This window comes from Carassius carassius, chromosome 30 (genome assembly GCF_963082965.1).
Source record: "Carassius carassius chromosome 30, fCarCar2.1, whole genome shotgun sequence".
NCBI classification, from domain to species: Eukaryota; Metazoa; Chordata; class Actinopteri; order Cypriniformes; family Cyprinidae; genus Carassius; species Carassius carassius.
In genome coordinates this window covers 9,764,454-9,784,506 of record NC_081784.1, presented here as the reverse complement: position 1 = coordinate 9,784,506, position 20,053 = coordinate 9,764,454, and the positions used below count along the sequence as shown (strand labels likewise).

At 36.1% G+C, this 20,053-nt stretch overlaps 1 protein-coding gene across 1 annotated transcript; it reads right to left on the bottom strand.

The window, feature by feature from the left end:
• Positions 1 to 402: 402 nt before the first annotated feature.
• LOC132110574 (fibulin-5-like) lies at positions 403 to 20,053 on the bottom strand. The gene is made up of 11 exons (XM_059517286.1): positions 19,599 to 20,053; positions 18,537 to 18,591; positions 18,239 to 18,287; positions 17,835 to 18,146; positions 4,137 to 4,259; positions 3,155 to 3,271; positions 2,937 to 3,053; positions 2,637 to 2,759; positions 1,968 to 2,094; positions 1,646 to 1,841; positions 403 to 782 (listed from the first exon to the last, which is right to left on the bottom strand). Exons 1-11 carry the CDS (start codon positions 19,640 to 19,642, stop codon positions 621 to 623), a joined length of 1,425 nt encoding a protein of 474 aa, XP_059373269.1. The 5' UTR covers positions 19,643 to 20,053; the 3' UTR covers positions 403 to 620.

The following is a 20,053-nucleotide window of genomic DNA, read 5'->3' as shown; positions in this document are numbered from 1 at the left end:
TTGATTGACCAGGCTCTCTTTACCAGTCAAATAAAAACACATACACAGAGGAATTTCTGCACAGAGGCAATAAGTGCTTTTTTTTTTCTTCCCTGGGAAACGGGTGCTGAAGGTGCATTGCAGACTCCTGTCAGAGTGGTTTAGAACATTTACAAAAACGTGATTTTATAGCATGTGCAAGGCTGGCAGCTCTCTCACTGCTTGGGGTCAAAGCGGTGCTCAAATACTCACATTCACAGTGAGAATATGTGACACAGGTGCCACTAAAAGTAGAAAAACAAATCCAGCTTCACAAAATCACAATGGGAAATCTAAAAACCAACAAGAATAAACACAGCATAAATATTCTTCTTTGTACGGGTACATGCGTGTGACTGCAGATGACAATGACAGCCAGGCAGTCTAATCAAGAATCTTTATTATGAAATATCAAACATTAGCACAAGCTCTGCCCACTAGAGAGCAGATAGAGAGGGTGATGACCACATGAGAGTCCAGATCCACAGAACAAACAAAACGAAGAAATGCAGCTGCCTGAAGGGTAGTGCAGTAACAGGAAGTCCGAGATAGAGGTATGGGGCCATGAAGAGGTGAGAGGTCAGAGGTTCATTTGTAAAGCCTCAGAATGGATGTTCGGAGACAAATATTGTGAGGCGGATGATTGAACTGCCTCGGAAGTTGATGACGTTGTTAACGGTAACCATCTCTAGATCTAGAACGATGGTCTTTGGACCTTTAATGGGCCGAGCCAGAACCAAAGTTGCACTGATGTTACTGGTTTGCTGTGGGGGAAAAAAAGGGAATGTTTTCATATTTTATTAATTAATTCTGAGTCACTGTTTCTTAAAACACTGTTTGCACACACTAGTGGAAAATATATAAAAACATACTTTTTCAACTATTTCAAATGGTATTTGATTAGCTAAGGGACTCCTAGGACCTATAAAGATGTGGTTCAGAGTGATTTTGGGCTTCAGAGTGATTTTGAAGGAAAATCTCCCAGAAATCCTACAGCGCCCTCTAGTGGTCACCTTTATATATAAACTAACATTCAAAAGCATCCTGTCTGTAAGATCTTTAATTGCTTTGTTTTTAAAAAAAAGAAGTCTCTTATAGTCACCGTGGCTGCATTTATTTGATGAAAAATACAGTAACATTGTAAAATATTCTTAACATTTAAAATAAGTGTTTTATATTTGAATATATTTTAAAATATAATTTATTGTTATGATGGTAATGCTGAATTTTCAGCAGCCATTACTCCAGTCTTCAGTGTCACACGATCCTACAGAAATCATTCTAATATAAAGTTTTTGTCTTCAAAAGACATTTCTTCTCATTATTCATCTTATTAATTTGGTGCTCAAGAAACATTTCTTATTATCGCAATCAAATCAGTTGTGCTTGGAAAGCGTGAATCTTTTTCGGGTTTTTTTGATGAATAGCAAGTTCAAAAGAAAAGGATTTATTTACCATAGAATTATATTGTAACATTATAAATGTCTTTACTGTCCCTTTTGATTAAATGAATGCATCGAGCGACAGAAGCATTCATTTCTTTAAAAAATTGTTGACCCCAAACTTTTGAACAGTAATGTAAGTGTTTTACAACAGTCATCAGTTGTACAAACAGAAGCCTATTTACCCGCATGTAAAACTCTCGCCCCTCATTGCCAGACTTGATCTGAAAGATGTAAAATGCTCCAGGGTAACGGGTGGTGGCCTGCATTTGAAATATATCGGCAGGAACACTGCGGCCAGAAGACAAATCCATATGCCTGTACAGGATAGTAAAGGGTCTTTCCCGACATGCGGGATTCTCTGCAGAACACATGCATTGACTGAGAGAGAAAGAAAAAGAGAAATATATTCAGAACACGCTGCTACTGTTCAACAACAACAACAAAAAAAGTCAAATGACTGACTAAAGCAAACAGGTTTTCTGTTGTCAACATTCGTGAACTCACTTGTCACTGAGCTGTATGTAAGGTGGATCACATCTAAGAGGGTCCAGACATGTGTAACCTCCCTGGAAATTGAAACACACTTGTGCTGCTGTACAGGTGTTGTTACCAGACTCACATTCATTGAGGTCTTGGAAATCAAACACACAACAGACAGAAGTAGCTTTATCATCATCATCAGGATTCATGATCATTAACAACAACAATAACAACAACACCAATGTAAAAGGAGCTAAATGGTGCAGCAGATGTTAAATATGTGTTTAAGATCCAAAAGTTCTGCAAATGGCTAAGGTAAATGGCTAATGCCAATAGCAAAAATAAATAGTTGTCTATTAATGGCCGTGAATACTTCTTACTTGCTATGAAATTAATTTTATAAAAAATAAAAAAAGTATATTACTATACTATACAAATTATGCATACTGAAGGAAAACAATGTAATCATTGCTATAGCATCATATACAACACAAAAACATTTGTCTCTCTGTAAAACTGCACAACATAATTTAGTTTTAGTGGTTTAATTTGAGAAATCTTCCACGTCACAACAAGGAGAAATGCACCTAGAAGGTGTAAGGAACATTTAGAAAAAAATATAAATGATTCAAGAAAATCACATTGAAAAAAGCACATAAACCTTCACAGCTCCTTCACATAAACCTGTGATACCTTCACAGCTCCTTCCATCTTCATACACGTAATATCCAGGCGGACACACACAGGAGAATGATCCTGGTGTGTTCACACACGTGTGCTGACAAAGGAAGTCTGAGAAACTGCACTCATCCAGATCTGACAATGGGTAGTGATAAAGACAGACACATTACACACTTTCAATACACACAGTCACACATAAAAAGTCAGGCAACAAACATCTTAAAACTCTCTAAAACCTCTAAATTGGGACCTTCCTGTTCCCAGCCCCCTATCTTTCTCTATTCTAAGCATCTCTTCTCCTCCTCTTATTACCATTGCAGGTGGTCCCATCGGAGGCGAGCTCGAAGCCCTCGTCACAGGTACACATGAATGAGCCGTATGTGTTCAAACAGCCGTGAGAGCAGGGGTTTGTCGCACACTCGTCCACATCTGGTGAGAGTGGAAAAGGATGAAGGTGGCAGATTTAAAGCAATCTATCGAGCTAAACAATAATGATCACACTAATATGATATTCCTGTGTATATGTGCACCTTGGCATGTCCTGCTATCTGCATTAAGAAGGAATCCAGGGCTACAGGAGCAGGAATATGAGCCAGGGACGTTGGCGCACAGCTGCTGGCAGTAACCATAGCGACACTCATCAATGTCTAAAGAAAGGTGAGTTAGAGAGCACTAAATACACAAACAGAAGTCACAACTGAATTAAGACATTGTTTAGTGTCAAATAAGATTGATTACTGATTATTATTTCAGCACTTCCAACAAACAAAACTAGATTACAAAATAATTTACTGTAACTGTAAGAGAAACTGACTTGTCATAATTTTACTGTTAAAAATCAGTAACTGGACTTTAATTTACACTAGTGTTCAATTTTTTTTTTGCAATGTTTTTGAAAGAAATGGCTTATGCTCACGAGGCTGAATTTATTCGATCAAAAATATACTAAAAACAGTAATATTGTGAAATATTATTAGCATTTTAAAGAAATGTTTTCTATTTTAGTATACTTTGAAACGTAATTTATTCCTGTGATGCAAAGCTGAATTTTAGCAGTCATTACTTCAGTCTTCAGTATCACATGATCCTTCAGAAATCATTCTAATATGCTGATTTGGTGGTCAAGAAACAATTCTTATTATTAATGTTGAAAACAGTTGTGCTGCGTAATATTTTTGTAGAAACTATCATGCATTTTTTTAAGGATTCTGTGAGGGACATGAAAGATCAAAAGAACAACATTCATTTGAAATAGAAATCTTTTGTAACCTTACACATTTGATTAATTGAATGCATCCTTGCTAAATAAAAATATGAATTTATTTGACAAAAATCTTACTCACCCCAATGTTTTGAACAGAAGTGTACTTTAACAATAACATAACGACAGCTGGTTTATTAAAGGATTTACGGTGTACATGTTGTAAGATTTGGCATATACATGCAGACATCACAAATTAGAGCATACAGTATAACATCAAATCAGCCATTTGTAATGTCTGTAAATCATACCTTGGCACTGTCCACCCACCAGCCAGTAGCCCTCAGTACATGAGCAGGTATATCCACCAGCTGTATTTATACACACCTGAGTTGGGTTACATTGGTGTGACTGTGTCTCACATTCATCAACATCTAAAAAAAGGAAAGAAAGTCACTTTAGAAACTTGTCTGAAACGATTCACCCTTACGGAACAGAAATATGTGGGAATATACTGCGAAATATAATGTGATATATTACATAATACATTTCCATCTGAACTAGGGTTTATGTTTTTCAATATATTGCAATATATGCATTGACCATGAATGTCTCTCTCTCTCTCTCTCTCTCTCTCTCTATATATATATATATATAGAAAAGAAGACAAAAATATTATTACATGTAATATTCATAAGGTTTTATCCTACCTGTACATATATATACATGTTCCGATATAAATGTGAATTATGTACACACAAATATATAGTACACATTCACAGAATGAGTTACAGCAGACTTTTTTAGTGACTGTTAAAGAAGAATAAATCTTAAAACTAAGCGTTATTTCATGTGGTTTGCTAAATATTAATATAGGGGGAGATCTATTAGTGTTTAATATTGTATTATTTTGGAATTTGTAAAGTGTTTCTAGTGTGTCTGAGTTTTTGGGGTTATCATTGTTCTGAAGAGTAGAGCCTGTGGTTAGACTGACTAATGGTACAGGATGCCAGCAATGTTTAAAAATAGGGGGAAAAACTCCTTTCTGCCACAGGCAGTTAAACTGTTGAACAAGGGTAATGCTGCGTACTGAGCGGGTCTCAGTGATGATTTGTATATTTTATTGGTTTTATTCTCTTCTTGTATCATGTGACGTGTATTGTCGGTGCTGTATGTGAGCATGTGAAACGCAAGCAACAAAAATTTCCCTAAGGGGATAATAAAGTACAATCAATCAATCAACTTCTAATGACTAAACACCAGTAAGCCTATATTTTACTTTATTTAAAATGCAATGGCTGTGCACGCTGATAGTCTCTTTGCTAAATACTTTAGAAACTGCGAAATACTTTTGTTCGTTATCTGGCTCGGCTCAGTGTTCATCTTCAGTTCTCTCTTCACAGCAGTTCAGTCAGTGTACTGTTTGAGTAAATGAATTACTCCGGGATATTGGTTTGTTTGAACTCAGAGGGAGTGTCAGCCACATTAAAAAAGTTAACAGCTTAAGTCATTTGTGGATTAATGCGTATTGGAGACGCAAACCGTTTAAACCGATTCAGTTCGATTTGGTGAACTGGTTCAAGAAGACATCACAAACTGCTTTGTTTTTTTAACTCTCTCACAACAGACACAGTAGAGAAGACAGTAGAGAAGGGCAACATAAACAACTGAAAAACTTGGCACAAAATTAAGCTATACTACAAACAATCTGTTTTAGTGCATATCTTTTTCTAAGCTAGGAACCCAGAGATAGGCAAAGGGCCCCTTAGACTATAGGGCTATCACATAAAAGTTAGTTAAACCAGGTCAACATAAATGATATGATGATGATATTATTATTATTATTGACAGATTCATATATATAACAGATCACGGTGATTGCCTGATGATGAGTGACAGGTGTTTGCTTCTGAGAAGACGTGCTACACGAGTAGGACACGAGTTTTTTAAATTAATCTGAAGTCACGTTAGACAAGAGGTAAATTAATTTGTTTCTTCTAAGCTGTTCCAGACGTAGGTGCTTCTTTTAGGGCTAAATGCTTCGTGAATTACACATTAGGAGTCTAAAGTTATGAGTGATATTATTTTTAGGAGTCTCTCTTAAATTCGCCAGTTAGGAGCTACTTGTAGCCTCTTATAAGTTTCTTTGTGAATGCGGCCCCAGGTAAAAAATGTATATGCTCATTTGAACCGTAATTGAATGTTATTCTCTGTTTGTAAGTGGCTTTGGATAAAAGTGTCTGCTAAATGAATAAATGTAAATGAAAACATGTAGGCCTATAAAAGGAAACATATTAGGCTACAGGGGGTCAGGAGATTTAGAGAGTTGAAATAAAAGCTATTTTTGTGAAACTATAAGACTTGTATTTATGAAATCATTAGCAGAAGCAACATAACTTTTTTAAAATATAGTTTTATTTTATTTATATTTATTTGTAGTCTGTATGGGTTTGTTCTCCCTCAGCTGCATGGGCAAGAAAAAAATCTAAATCTTTTTTATTTTTTAGAAATCATGATTTTATCCTGATTCTTTGTCATGTTGATTTTTCTATTTTGCAAGAAGTTTGAGCATCACAGCCAAACTAATTTCCCTATTATAAAGCCTTTTAAGGTAACAAACTATGAAAAAGTATGTTGGATATTTAGGCCAAAGTGCATGGGTAAAGATAAAAAATCTTTGTCATTATTTTATCTTTGTTATTAAAAAATGAGAACAAAGATACATTACAAATACAGATATTACACAAAGAAAGTGTTTTATTTTCAGGTACAAGAGGTGTATTTAGCAGGAGCCTTAAAAAAACTAATGAACACATCTACAAATAAAACACTATATACACTGATTCCTATTAAAGCAACTGTATTAAAGTTTTTTTTTTCAGTCAAGAGTATTGAGTGATTTTTCTCTGCGTGTTTGGTGTTTTATTAACATAAAAGGAATAATTCACCCAAAAATGAAAATAGTAAAGAAAAAAAAAACTGAATGAGTTTTCTTCTTCTGCTAAACATAAACGTTATTTTGAAGACGGTGAAAAACCAAACATTTGCTGGTTCACAGTGACTTTAGTATGTTTTGCTAAAGTCAATGTGGACCATCAACAGTCTGGTAACACAGATTCTTCAAAATATCTTCTTTTGTGTTCAGCACAAGAAATAAGTTAATATAGGTTTTGGATAACACGTGAGTGTATAAACAATGACAGAAATAAAATTTCAAGGTGAACTATCCCTTTAATTCACACGGCAGCATATTCAGTACTGTCCCTTAAGACCTGCTTTCATCTAATATACATGCATCCTCTTTCATTTGTTTACTTTCATTTTAGACATATCCAACGGAGTCTATACATAAACCTTGTGTGTTTCGACAGTATAAGCACAAAACATAACTTAGAAATCAGGCACAGTTTGAAGGGCTTTTTCGTTTTAGTGCCGCGCTTTGATTGGGTTCAGAAAAACCGCACGTCAGAAAAGCACACGAATGAAATGTTTAAATAACCAGTAAGGATTTAAAGCAGAACCAAAAAATATTTTTGTGAATAAGTGCAGTGTCCCGTGAGAGTAACTCTACCGCTGAGTTAACCCTTATGTTAATGTATGTCACAGTATATTAATTCCGTGGCGCCAGAACTGCAGCTGATAGAATGTGTGCTGCAGCACAATACAATGATATTTCTTCAAAAGCAGATCGTGAAGACATTTTTATCGTCCACAACCAAAAATATTAATATACTTTCCTCGGCAGAAATCGAGGACAGGGGGCAGACTGGACCGCGAGGGCTAGCGTTCGACCTCAAAGTCGCAGGCGCAAGTCGCAGAATTCTCTGACTTTCAAAAAACCTGTTTCAGTCAAAATCACATTGTTCCGCTCTCAATGCACTTCGTTCTAGTGTTAATTTCGTCACCTATTTTTAATTTAGTCTTAGTCTTGTGCCAAATGTCCTTGTTAGTTTTAGTCATATTTAGTCATTCACATATCTTTTTTTGTCAGTCAAGTTTTAGTCGACTAAAAGTCTCGTCATTTTAGTCTAGTTTTAGTCAAAAGAAAACTCAAGGTATCTTAGTCGACTAAAAGTCTTTTAATTTTAGTCTAGTTTTAGTCAAAACATTTTTAGTGTTTTTTTAAATAACACATTATTACTGATAAACATTTCAGTAAAAAAAAGTGTTTCACATATCTCAAACATTGGTTAAATGTCATAATTACCTGACAAAATACACTTGTTGAATGATTTTTGTTGGATGCAAATGTTAAATGTGTCTGGTTTTCAAATTCTGATTTAGGAGACACATTCACAAATGATTAACCTGATCACAATTTTTTACTTTATTGATACTGCTTTTAATCGTAATGCAAAGACCGGTCATCGGGACATAAGCTGTCATATACAATAAAAGAGCCTGCGCAGCAACAGGAAATATAATTTAACACAAAAAGCCTGCCTAGACGGTGGACTTGCGGTGAGGAATTTCTTTTTATTTTGTATTTTTTGAGCGGCGTGTGGACAAATTCTTTTTACGCACACACTATTTTATTTCTTGATAACAGACCGCTGCTAACTATAACACACAAATATCGAGCCTCTTCCTTCGACCTAGCATGTCGTCGTCGCTCGTCCCTCGTGTTCGCTTCAGGTGTTGTGTGTTCAGCAGTTTCGTGTTGCAGCCACAGGCTGGCAGCAACAGGAGTATGAGACCTGTAACTTGAGCAACAGCGGGAAGCCGCAAACTCGTTCTGAATTTTTAAAGGCGTAACAGTTGATGAAAAAGCAGAGACGATTGTAGACGAAAATGAAGAGAGATTTTATCTTAGTTTTTATTTTCTGCAAAACATTTTCGTCATGTTAATTTAGTCTTAGTCAGCGTTTTTGGACAGTGGTGCAGTCTTGTCATCGTCTCGTCTTAGTCATGAAAAAAAGGTTGTTGACGAACATATTTCGTCTCGTCTCGTCTGACGAAATTAACACTACTTCGTTCCCAAACGCTTTGGGGTGGCAAAGCTCATTTGTGCCGTCCTTGTGGACACGCCACTGCTCTAAAGCTTTTTTTTTTTTTTTTTTTTTAGAACAATATCAATTTACAAACTCAAATGGGGAACAATAACTTGCATATGACAAAATATACACTATTCCAATAACATCTTCTCTAAAGCTCTGCCAGGTAAACATTTCATTGGCATTCTGTTTTCACGTGACAAACTTTTTCTGAGCGTGTACGCCCGAAGCGCGCGCACTGTCCAACAGCGCCAAACTGGATTTTTGTTGGGTCAGACCCATCTGCTAGTGATGGAAAAATATGCACAAAACAATCCACTTTTACATTTTAATTTATCATCAGATGACAGATAATTTCTCAGGGGAGGCAGGGCTTATCCTACGGGAGGTCTTACGGGTTTGGAACAACATGAGGGTGAGTTATTAATAACATAATTTTGGTTTTTCGATGAACTAACCCTTTAACTGCACAGTGTTGTTTAAAATCTCTTAAGATGTGGGAAGACGCCAGCGCACAGAAGCGTTCATTGTTCACATTAGTTCAGAGTTACTGCTAGTTTTAATGTAAAATAATGCAATTCACTTCATAAACTATAAGTTACATCATTAAAAAGGTCTACGACTCAAGTATTATATCGATCTCGACTTCGTTTTTCATTTACATAACTCCTGGCATAAATTAATAAAGGACTGTCATTGTAAGAAAAAAAAAAGAAACTCAAGTCTTTTTGGTTTAGTTTTGTCGTGGCCACAAGTTTAGTGAATAAACAAACCCGCGTGACCTGAGCAACCTGAGGTTATCAGAGATTGATAAAATATTTTTATCAATAAAATAAAACAAATAAAATATTTTTATCAATCCCACAGTCCGTTGATCGTGTCTTTTATGTAATATATGTGCATATAAGGCTATTATAATTTTTAGCATCATATATAGTATATTATATCCAGGTGGATGCTGCTCACTGGTGGTGGTGGAGAGACCCCCACATGATTGTAAAGCGCTTTGGCTGTACAACAATACACAATAAAGCGCTATATAAATGCATCATTCATTTATTCATTCATTCATATAGCCTAACCGTATATAATAATTGATAATAATATTATATCAAATAGGGCTATATTTTTATTGTTATGCTTATTTCCCCTTTCAATTCGTGTATTGCTTACCTAATTAACATTCTGTGATAAATGAGTGTTTTCATTTACAAATGAAATTATTCATTTAGAATTCTAGTATTTATTATTATAGGGTTAGGATATTTATATAGTTATAGTAATTCTGGATATCATCAGCATAGCTGTGATAGGCAGTTTGGTTCTTTCTTATTATTTGACTTAGTGGGACCATACAGGCTAAACAAAAGAAGTGCAAGGATTGAGCCTTGTGGGACTCCGCATGTCATGAAGGTCCACTTAGACTTATGCTCTCCTAGACTACCATAATAACCTCTCCCTTATACAGTAAGTATGACCTGAACCATTTGATAACCATCTCAGAAAGATTGACCCAGTTTTCCATTCTCTCTAGTAGTATGTTATGATCAACAGTAGCAGAATCAAATGCAGCACTGAGATCTAGTAGGACCAGCACTGATAATTTGCCAGAATCTGAATTTAAGCAACTATCATTTATTATCTTAATGAACGATGTCTCTCTGTGCTGTGATAAGGTCTGAAACCAGACTGAAAATTGTCCAGGTATCTATTTGAGTTTAAGTATTTGTTCAGCTGATTACCTTTTCAATAATCTTGCCTAAAAAAGGAAGTTTTGATATTGGTCTATAGTTGCATAATATGGTGTTATCAAGATTGCCCTTTTTCAGAAGGGGTTTAACCACTGTAGTTTTCAGGGAGTTTGGAAAAGTCCCAGAAAGAAGTGAGGCATTCACCACTTCTAAGAGATCTGCTTCTAAACAGTTAAGCACATGTTTGAAAAAAATATGTGGGAAGTGTGTCACATTAGCAGGTTGACGATTTAAGGTGCTGTCCTATTTCTTCCAAAATGTTGCTATACATTTCTTTAAAAGCAAACATATCTTCTTTTTGATATTGCAGTCAAATCTGTCTGACCTCTGCATTACTTGGGGATGTGCTTATCGCCTTTCGGATATTATTGACCTTCTCAGAAAAGAAGTAAGATCTCATTGCATTTGCTGTCAGAGAGCATTTAACTGGCAATCTGCCATGGGAGGTTTGTTAGTCTCTCAACAGTATCAAAAAGAGTGTTGTTTAATGTAAGGTTTAAGAAGAATGTTTGTCTAGCTGTGGCTAGTTTCACATTAAAAGCATGAAGGAAATCCCCTGCAATAGCAAAACAGTCATACTCTGAGGAAATCATTGATAGCATTTCTGTGAAATCTTCAACAAAGGCTGGAGAGTATTTTGGAGGCCTGTAAATAATGATAAACAGAATGTGTGACGCACCTTTCAATACAATCCCTAGATATTCAAAAGACAAGTACTGACCAAATGACACTTGCTTGCATTGATAGACATCTTTAAATAAAACAGCTACAACTATCACATCTTAAACAAATAGCTAGTCTTACACAACACATTTCCAAAACTGGAATTCATTTCTCTCTGTTTCACTCTCGCACACACATTATCAGCACAATTCCTTATGAGGACATCATATGCCTTCAATACCCAAAAAAGCACCCTTGGTTCTCAGACCATGAAGTCACATATTTTAAAAGTAAGCAAACATTACTATGAAAGTGATGAGGGTGTGATGGATTTGGGGGGTTGGGGACCGTGTGAAAGCCAGATAATTAATTTATTTTGGTCAAAGCTGCCAACAGTCCCACTGTTACTATTTGGGTAGAGTGATGCAATGGGTCCTGGCAAGCCAAGCAGAAATTCCATAATAAGTTACTTGTGCACTTTTAAATTACCCATTCACTTGCATTTGGCATTTCAACGAAAGTACCTTATCTTGCAGAACAATCACAAAGGCAGTCACCTGTTTTGCATTACACCTACCTGCAATTGAACTTTTGTGTTAACTTTTAAGGTCAGATCCTTAACTATTTTACAGCTTGTTAATACTAGACATCATCATTGCAGCTAGGTCTGATAGCAGAAATGCGGCTGTATGAGACATGAGGCCCAGCTGGGCCCCAGAGAGTGAAGGAGAGCATCTGGATTACATGTGTACTATCACACACGTCTGATCTGAGGTGAAAGGATCTGGAGCATTCTGGGAATGCCAGCATTTTGGAGATCAGATCTGATCCAGAGATTATACAGTACATTTTGCACAAGATTTAAATGAGGGTCAGAGGGAAAAGGTAAATGAAAGAGATGGAAACGTGTCTGGATGTAAAAGAGGAAGAGAGATCAATGACATAATATGTCGACAGGTGATATTATTAATGTGGTCAGAATCATGATTTTACTAGATTTTTAACAAGTTTACTATGTTATAATTCATTAAATTTAACAAGGGGCCCAAACACAAGATGTTGCTGAGTTTTTGGGGTTAAAATCTAATATAATTAAATCTAATCTTCACATCAGAGATATTCAATCTCTTAAAAGTAAGCCCAGACAAAATCTGAAGACTTTACTCATATTTGGAAAATCTGTAATTCTGTATGGATTTACACGTGGTAAATGTGTTAAAATGAGCTCATAACACTCTAATTCCTAGCTGAAAGCAAAATCAACAAACAAATACACAAGAGGGTGGGGAATTAATATAAATGATGGGTATTATAATTCACACTCACAAAACATGCTTGTCTTATTAAAACAAAACAGTTCATCAAACAAACAATACACATGCAAGACAAAACTTTTCAGCCATGCAAAACTTATAGATGATTAATATGAACAGAGAGGTTGAGGTCATACATTTACAATCTGCCACTGCAGTAGTTCAAGTGGGACGGTGAAGCAACACTTCACACAGCCTGTGTAAGTTAGTTGGAATCATGTTTATTATTATATTAACGCGACGTGTACGGTGTGCCAGAGTGGTAATTATCTTTGGTGTGGTATGTCTAGAGCAGCCACAGCGAGAGTCTTATTTGAGAGTTAAATACAGTAAAACAATAGCATGAAGTACAGTTAGAGGGTGAAATTTTAAAAGCAACTTCCTTTCCTGCGGAATCAGAAATATCTCCAGCAACTCTATGGAGCTGCTCAACTCTTTCAGCTTGATCTACACGGCCCTTCACTGACTTTACACAGAAAATAGTAATAATGGGTGATAGTAATAATAAAAAATTATTTATTTTTTATCATTCAAAAGTTAGGGTTCAGTAAGATTTTTTGCAAGAAATTAATACATCATTTTAGCAAGGATGACTTAAACTGATCAAAAGTGACAATAAAGACATTTAAAATCATTTCATGTTCAAAAGGTATCTATTTCAAATGAATGCATTCTGCTTTGCCACCAATCTTAAAATTTATAAATATATAAAAAATGAAATGTCATAATATTACTGTTTTACTGTATTTGGTCATATAAATGCACAAGATAATTATTTTTAAAACATAAAAAAAACTTACCAAACCCAAACTTATGAATGCTAGTTTATTTTGTTTAAATAGCATGATTACAAATAAAGTTAAATGACTCCACATTTGCTGACAGACACCGGTAACAGTCCCACAGCCTGAGTAGGTAAGTTTCAACCTGACAAATCAAATAATTTTTTGGATATTTTTCAAGTTAATAAAGTTAATTAAAGCTCTTGAATTTTAGATTTTATGCAAAGCATCCACATTCTTGAATTACAAGTGAGCTTCAGATCTTCTTTTCTCAAATTTCACCTGAACTGAACTGTCATTCAGAGTAGTGGTCGACCGATATGTGTTTTTTGACAGCCGATGCCAATGCCGATATCTGAAAAAGCAGGGGGGCAATAGCCGATATAATTTTTTTTATTATTATTATTAATATTTGAGAAATGTGAAATAATTTGAAAAAAAAAAAAACAAAGGATGAAAGTTAAAAAAAGCGTTTTGAAAGTGAAAAAAAAAAAACTAAAGTTGCGGCATTGCATTTTATTAGACCTATTACTTTACCAAATAATGAAGGCTAAAATGCCTGTAGTCTAAAGCAAAATGTTTACAAACATTATAAAAACAGCTATTAGTTTCTCTCGAAAACAAAACAAGTTTAGGCTATAAAAACCTCAATCCAAAAACAAATTAATTTAAACTGAAGCTGATGCCTGCATCTCTCATCCGGCACGAATCCAAATGTTTCCATGTTCCCGATGCATCTGGATGCTAAAATATTATTTATTATATAGTGTTTGTACTTTTATCTACATCATCCTTCAAATCGGCTTTATCAGCACAGTTTAAACTGTATGGCGCGGTCACTCTGAATGCAACATGTTGTACAACGGAGCAGTCTAACTTTTATTTATTTCTTTAACTCTATTTTATTTTGATAATTAACAGGCTTTAATAAAGCAAAATGATGTTGTTTCAGCGCGATGGTCATACCAAAGCTGATTGGTTATAGAAGCAAGACATTATTCAAAGCTATCAGCTTTTGCTAAATAATTAAAACTGTAAAGCTTAGAGTTTCGTTTTCCTTTCCGAAAACTTTGGAACGTGTCACAATGAACCGTAATTTAGCACACTTTTTCTTTCGTTTCGTTAATCTGTCAATATGATTTAAGTGAAATATATTTAGTGTATATGCCTATATTCCTCTTTTATGTAAGCCTATATGGGTTCGTTTTTCAGTTTTCTCCATTCACAGTAGTGCTGCAGATGTGTGATCTGTTGAATTCATCTCACACTATCCCTCAGATAAACTCTAAGGGCGATGCATTGTCATTGCAACTTGCTTATGATGAGTTCACAGCTGAGCGGACATTTCACTCGCTGGCTTCAGCTTCACATTTGCATATGCCATAATACCGGAATTCATGATTCATTGACAGCAAATTTCAAATATTAAATGGAACGATAAAATAACGTTTTTAACCGGTTAATGACCATTTCAGATTTTCGAATCTTTTCGGAACTATACAATTTGATTTTTTTTCTGTTTCTGGTTCTGGTTCTGTTCCTCTCAAAATTTCGTTCGTTTCCGGTTTTCGTTTTCGTTCCTTGAACCGGTTCAGAGCCCTGGTTTAAAGCATTCAATTCACATGGACTGACCATTCCGCAGAGAACACGCAATCATGCTGGATACACATACACACTTCACAAGATCTCACAGATGGTTTGTGAAATTAAATGTTCATTAGTCATTCAAAGATTGTTTGAATTATAAAAATGTGTATTTTGATTAATGCTCATGGCAAACGAGAAAGTATTATAATGTTTGCCTTTCTGTCACTAATAGGCCTAATATAAAAGAAATCTAATACTTTCTGTACACATTAATTCCTTTGTTTAACTGTTCTATCTGATTATTAGACAGACTTCTATCCATATTAGACAGAACTGTTAACGACGACAACGAACAAGAGAGAGAGTGTGAGCACTGTGTGTGCTCAGGCACTGCTGCTCTCAGCCGATATTTGAAAAATGGCAAATATCGGCGGCTGTGGCGATATATCGGTCGACCAGTAATTCAGAGGTTTGCCTATAAGCTTTACTGAAGCTGAACACAGGATTGATGGGATTTATGATGGCACATTTCAGGCACTGACTGGGTTGACTCTTTTAGTCTTTCAAGCCTTACTGTAGTGCCACTGGCAAGAAGAGGGCATTCCCTGGCTTTTACAAACATACACACTGACACTACAGCAATACCTGTTAGATGAATGATGGAATGGTTTAATACACTTTTCTGTAAAATTTTTGTTCCATAACAGCATCTCTTAAAATACATAAACACACTGTACAAAGGACACTCACAAAAAATAGCACAGCTGGTCAATGACAGATCTTATTTAACAACCAGTGACCTCATGTTTGGCACGAGCAACCACAGATGCTGAGATTGCAATGGTTTGTCTACACGATTTTTCAAGGTTTGTCGAAGTGAAACTTAAAACACTGTTGTATTGAATGTCTCAGTAGCTCTATAAAACCATTATCTTTGTCCAAAATTTTGTACAGGACATAACATTCGTCTTCATTATTCAGTCCAGGTTTTTCCCAGGTCAAGGCATGTGCATATACGCACAAGCACAATTCTGAGTGTATCTGTGCATGTATCTTCTTTATAACACGGCTGTCTTGGGCTTAAAAGGTAACAAACCTATCATTGTGTGTTTCTGCAGAGGAGCAAGAGATGACTGGAGAATGCATTAACTGCAAAGACTGGCACCAATTCGAGACAAATCCGCAGACCATATCGAAAAATACAGCAAGCAGTCATTTGTGCTACTATTTATCACATGGCACGTGAAATTGGTCTGACATGCATAAAGACTCCGACGACAGAATATATAACACATATCTAGATACTATCTTCACCATCAAGTTAGGCACATCAACCATAACTCCTTCAAAAACAGCTAGAAGCCTTGGAGTTATGATTGATGATCAGCTGACTTTCTCAGACCACATTACTAAAACTGTCCGATCCTGCAGATTTACTTTATTCAACATCAAGAAGATCAGACCCTTTCTTTCGGAACATGCTGCACAACTCCTTGTTCAAGCTCTTGTTCTGTCCTGGCTGGACTATTGCAATGCTCTCTTAACAGGTCTTCCAGCCAGTTCTATCAAACCTTTACAATTAATCCAGAACGCGGCAGCAAGATTAATTTTTAATGAGTCAAAAAGAATACACTCAACACCTCTGTTTATCAATTTGCACTGGCTTCCAATAGCTGCTCGCATACAATTCAAGGCATTGATGTTTGCCTACAAAACTACCACTGGCTCTGCACCCATTTACCTAAATTTGTTGCTTTGTTTGTGTGTGTGTGTAAAGACCTCTAACACTAGCTTGCTCTATTCATTTTTTTATTCTATCTGTTTTCTATGTATTTATTATATTATTTAAAAGCCCATGCTACGTGTACTGTGTTAAGCTAACTGAGACTTGTTATAGCACCTATATATCATTGCTCTTTTTGTTGTTTTTGATTGATTCCACTGTCCTCATTTGTAAGTCGCTTTGGATAAAAGCATCTGCTAAATGAATAAATGTAAATGTAATCTACATCAAAGCAATAAAACACAAGACATATCCCCAACACCACAATCAGCTCAACAATTTCAACAGTAGCAGATCACATAGAGTCAGTTACAAACTGAAGATTTATGACAGTGAATAAGACACTCTAAAACCATCTAATTGAAATGTAAGGTTGGATCCCAGTAAGGAGGGCTAAATGCCAGTTGATGTGTGTCTTCCTGTCTCTTCACAAGGTGTAGTTTGTTTTGAGGTTCCACAGTATTTTGTGGTCCCACACTAATGACTGTTCAAGTCCAAATTATGAGATTCATTCTGCTGAAGTCTTTAAGATGCCACTCAGCCCACCGCAGCCTTTATTAAATTACAGTCCAGCACAGAACTGGGTCTTTACCTCATTTCAGAGGGAGAAGATCCATGGACCATTGCAGAAAATGAAGTAAACATAAGACCACAACCTGATGTGACCCAAAGTGAGTATCGACCACATCTCAAAGAGTCTTCTAAGCTTGTGTTATGTATTATAAAGAAATGGCTTTACATTCGGCAGACATATATTGTTACAGTGGCTGTATCCCTGTAGTAATATATGGTAAAATATTATCATATATGGTCATTTACAATACCAGCCAAAAGTGTGCACACACTTGACTAACTGACTGAATTAAATCTTTGATCTTAATAAATTAAATAAAGTCTTAAATCAAATCTTCGAAGATAATTATTGTGCATGTGTATTTCTTTACAAAACTACATTTTAATATAAAAGCTTTTTAAATGGTTGGCCTGGTCTAGATGGTAAAGTAAAAGCTGTTAAGACCATTATATGGCTGGCCAGGCAATCTAAGATCACCTGACAAGCCTACAACCTTTCAGGTGCTATCTTTAACTAACATGGCTGGGATAGTGGAATATATAGGAGCATGAGGCAAACTTACCAACACAAGTGCCATCAGCACCAAGTGAATATCCAAGGACACAGGGAGTGGACCGGCTCACTATTGGGTAGCTCGGACCAGGGCCTGGACCAGGACCAGGAGGAACGTTAGGAATGAATGGTTCAGAATATCCCAAAGATCTATCAGGGTAGGACTCTTCGGGATAGGAAGGCTCAGGGTAGAAGCGTGGACTGTTCCGGGCATAGGATTGGGAGTAGAGTCCGCGGGGGATGCACAGGTATCCACCGTTCTGATTTACACACTGCATGTCACCCCGACATGGGTCTGAAAGTGTCCGGCACTCATCAATGTCTTAAAGCATATGTGAGAGGTGGCATTAACATCTGTATTTGAAACACAATTTTCAATGAACATATTAATAACATTGCAGAAATGCCACTAACCTATACACTGTCTGGCACGGCGGTCATAAGTAAATCCATCTGTGCAAGTCTGGAGAGAAACTCACATTTTATAGTCAGTCCAATAGCAGTTTATGGAGTTCTTTTTTGTGCAAGCAGTTATATAGAAGTAGTTTGATATTGCTATCGCATGTTAAAGTTAATTTTTCTGTTAAGGATGTACAACAGCACTGGAAAAGCAAAAAATAAAAATAAAACAAAACAAGTGAGGCATTCTTATTATGACACGCGTTGAGCAACAGTGCCAAGCTTGAATGACTTAAAACAGAAATTCATTTACCTGATTTTTACCAGAGTGAATGCAGCATATGACATATATTAAAACTGACAACATTCTGTAAATAAAAAACAAAATGCCTGGTTAAATCTTACTGAAAATAAGAAACACATGTAAATGTTTAAGTTTCATTCATTGGAATAAGCACTTGGAATCAACATTTTCTATAGGCTGAATAATTTTCACAAACTTATTTTCATGGTTTACATATTAGTTTGAAGCCCTAGGATAATGATAAAAATGTATTCCTTAAAAATATCTAATAGCTGTTTTGATACGATCATTTATTGTCTTGTAAGGAATCCAGTAGTGACTAAAATCTGTAAAATATCTTACTAGCAGGGTCTTCCTGTTTTTTTTTTGGTAAATACTTTCAATTCCAATAGTGACAAGTATCAATTCAGTTAGTCACAATACTCATCACATACTAGCACTTATTAATTAGGTACTAGTTACCATCCCAATAATGACAAGTAACTATTCCATTGCTGCTGGTACCAAATTAGAAATATCTTGCAACCAAATTCTTTTGGGATCTGTGGTTTAGATATTACCTGTTCACTAGTATCCTTCTAGTTTCACCATAACTATCACTTGGCATTATTAGCATTTGTTCTATATCTATTCCAGTTTTCCTAGAGAAATTAAAGACAGCTATGAACTGGACTTTAGTATAAATATGAATTATTCTGACTACTCTGTACATATGACAAGCTAGATAAGCATATGACCAGCAAGAATAGATAACTGTTGGAATAGATACTAAAATCAAGAATTTAACCCACTGAATTCAATGGCAGTTAGCTACTTGTCACTTATGGAATGGTAGCTAATTTCAAATGAATGTAGTCTACCATTGACTAATTGAATAGATATTAGTCACTTTTGATAAAAGTACTAGTATCTAATCAATTAGCCATTTCAAACAAGCTATTCGGTATAGGATTACTTAGTGGCAATTCATAAATAAGCACAATGGCATAAAACAGATACTAGTTAGTTGTAAGTAATGTAGCAATGCTATAACGTCTTACCATGAAGCACCATCTGTCTAATTAAACTCACCTTTTGTTGGTCGACCAACGCAAGCCACGTAGTACAAATGACATGTTTATGTGGATCCTTGTGGTTCCCTTGGAAAGATCTTCACACCGCCAACCCGTAAACTCCTCGGAACAGGAAAAGTGTTGATAAATGCCCAAAGCGCACAACGCAGTGCTCAAAGCGCCCCCTCCGCGTACGCGCGTTCACTTGAATGTCGAGACACTTGGCTTTGTTCACCCGATGCGGCCGACCTGTCGACCGACGGCAAGGACGTGTGAGAACATTGACCAATAGTAAGAGGAGGGTCTTGCTATCTAAAAAAGAGAAAACTTGCTATGTTTCTCCTTACTCGGCCCACTCCACGGATTGTTTAGCATTGCAAATAAACGGGCCCCCAGAGCACTTGGCCAACAGCTGGATCCCATCAAAGACAGACAGCCCCCTTTGGAACGAAAGCGCGCCCAGGGAGCTGCCAC

What these genes read in the sequence shown, in the direction of transcription:
- LOC132110574 (XM_059517286.1), bottom strand. Translation starts at nt 19,642, where the DNA reads ATGTCATTTGTACTACGTGGCTTGCGTTGGTCGACCAACAAAAG. An exon ending in CGATGGGACCACCTGCAATG is followed by an intron (nt 2,760 to 2,936) that starts GTAATAAGAGGA and finishes ACCCATTGTCAG; the next exon opens with ATCTGGATGAGTGCAGTTTC. An exon ending in GGCGAGAGTTTTACATGCGG is followed by an intron (nt 783 to 1,645) that starts GTAAATAGGCTT and finishes TTTCCCCCACAG; the next exon opens with CAAACCAGTAACATCAGTGC.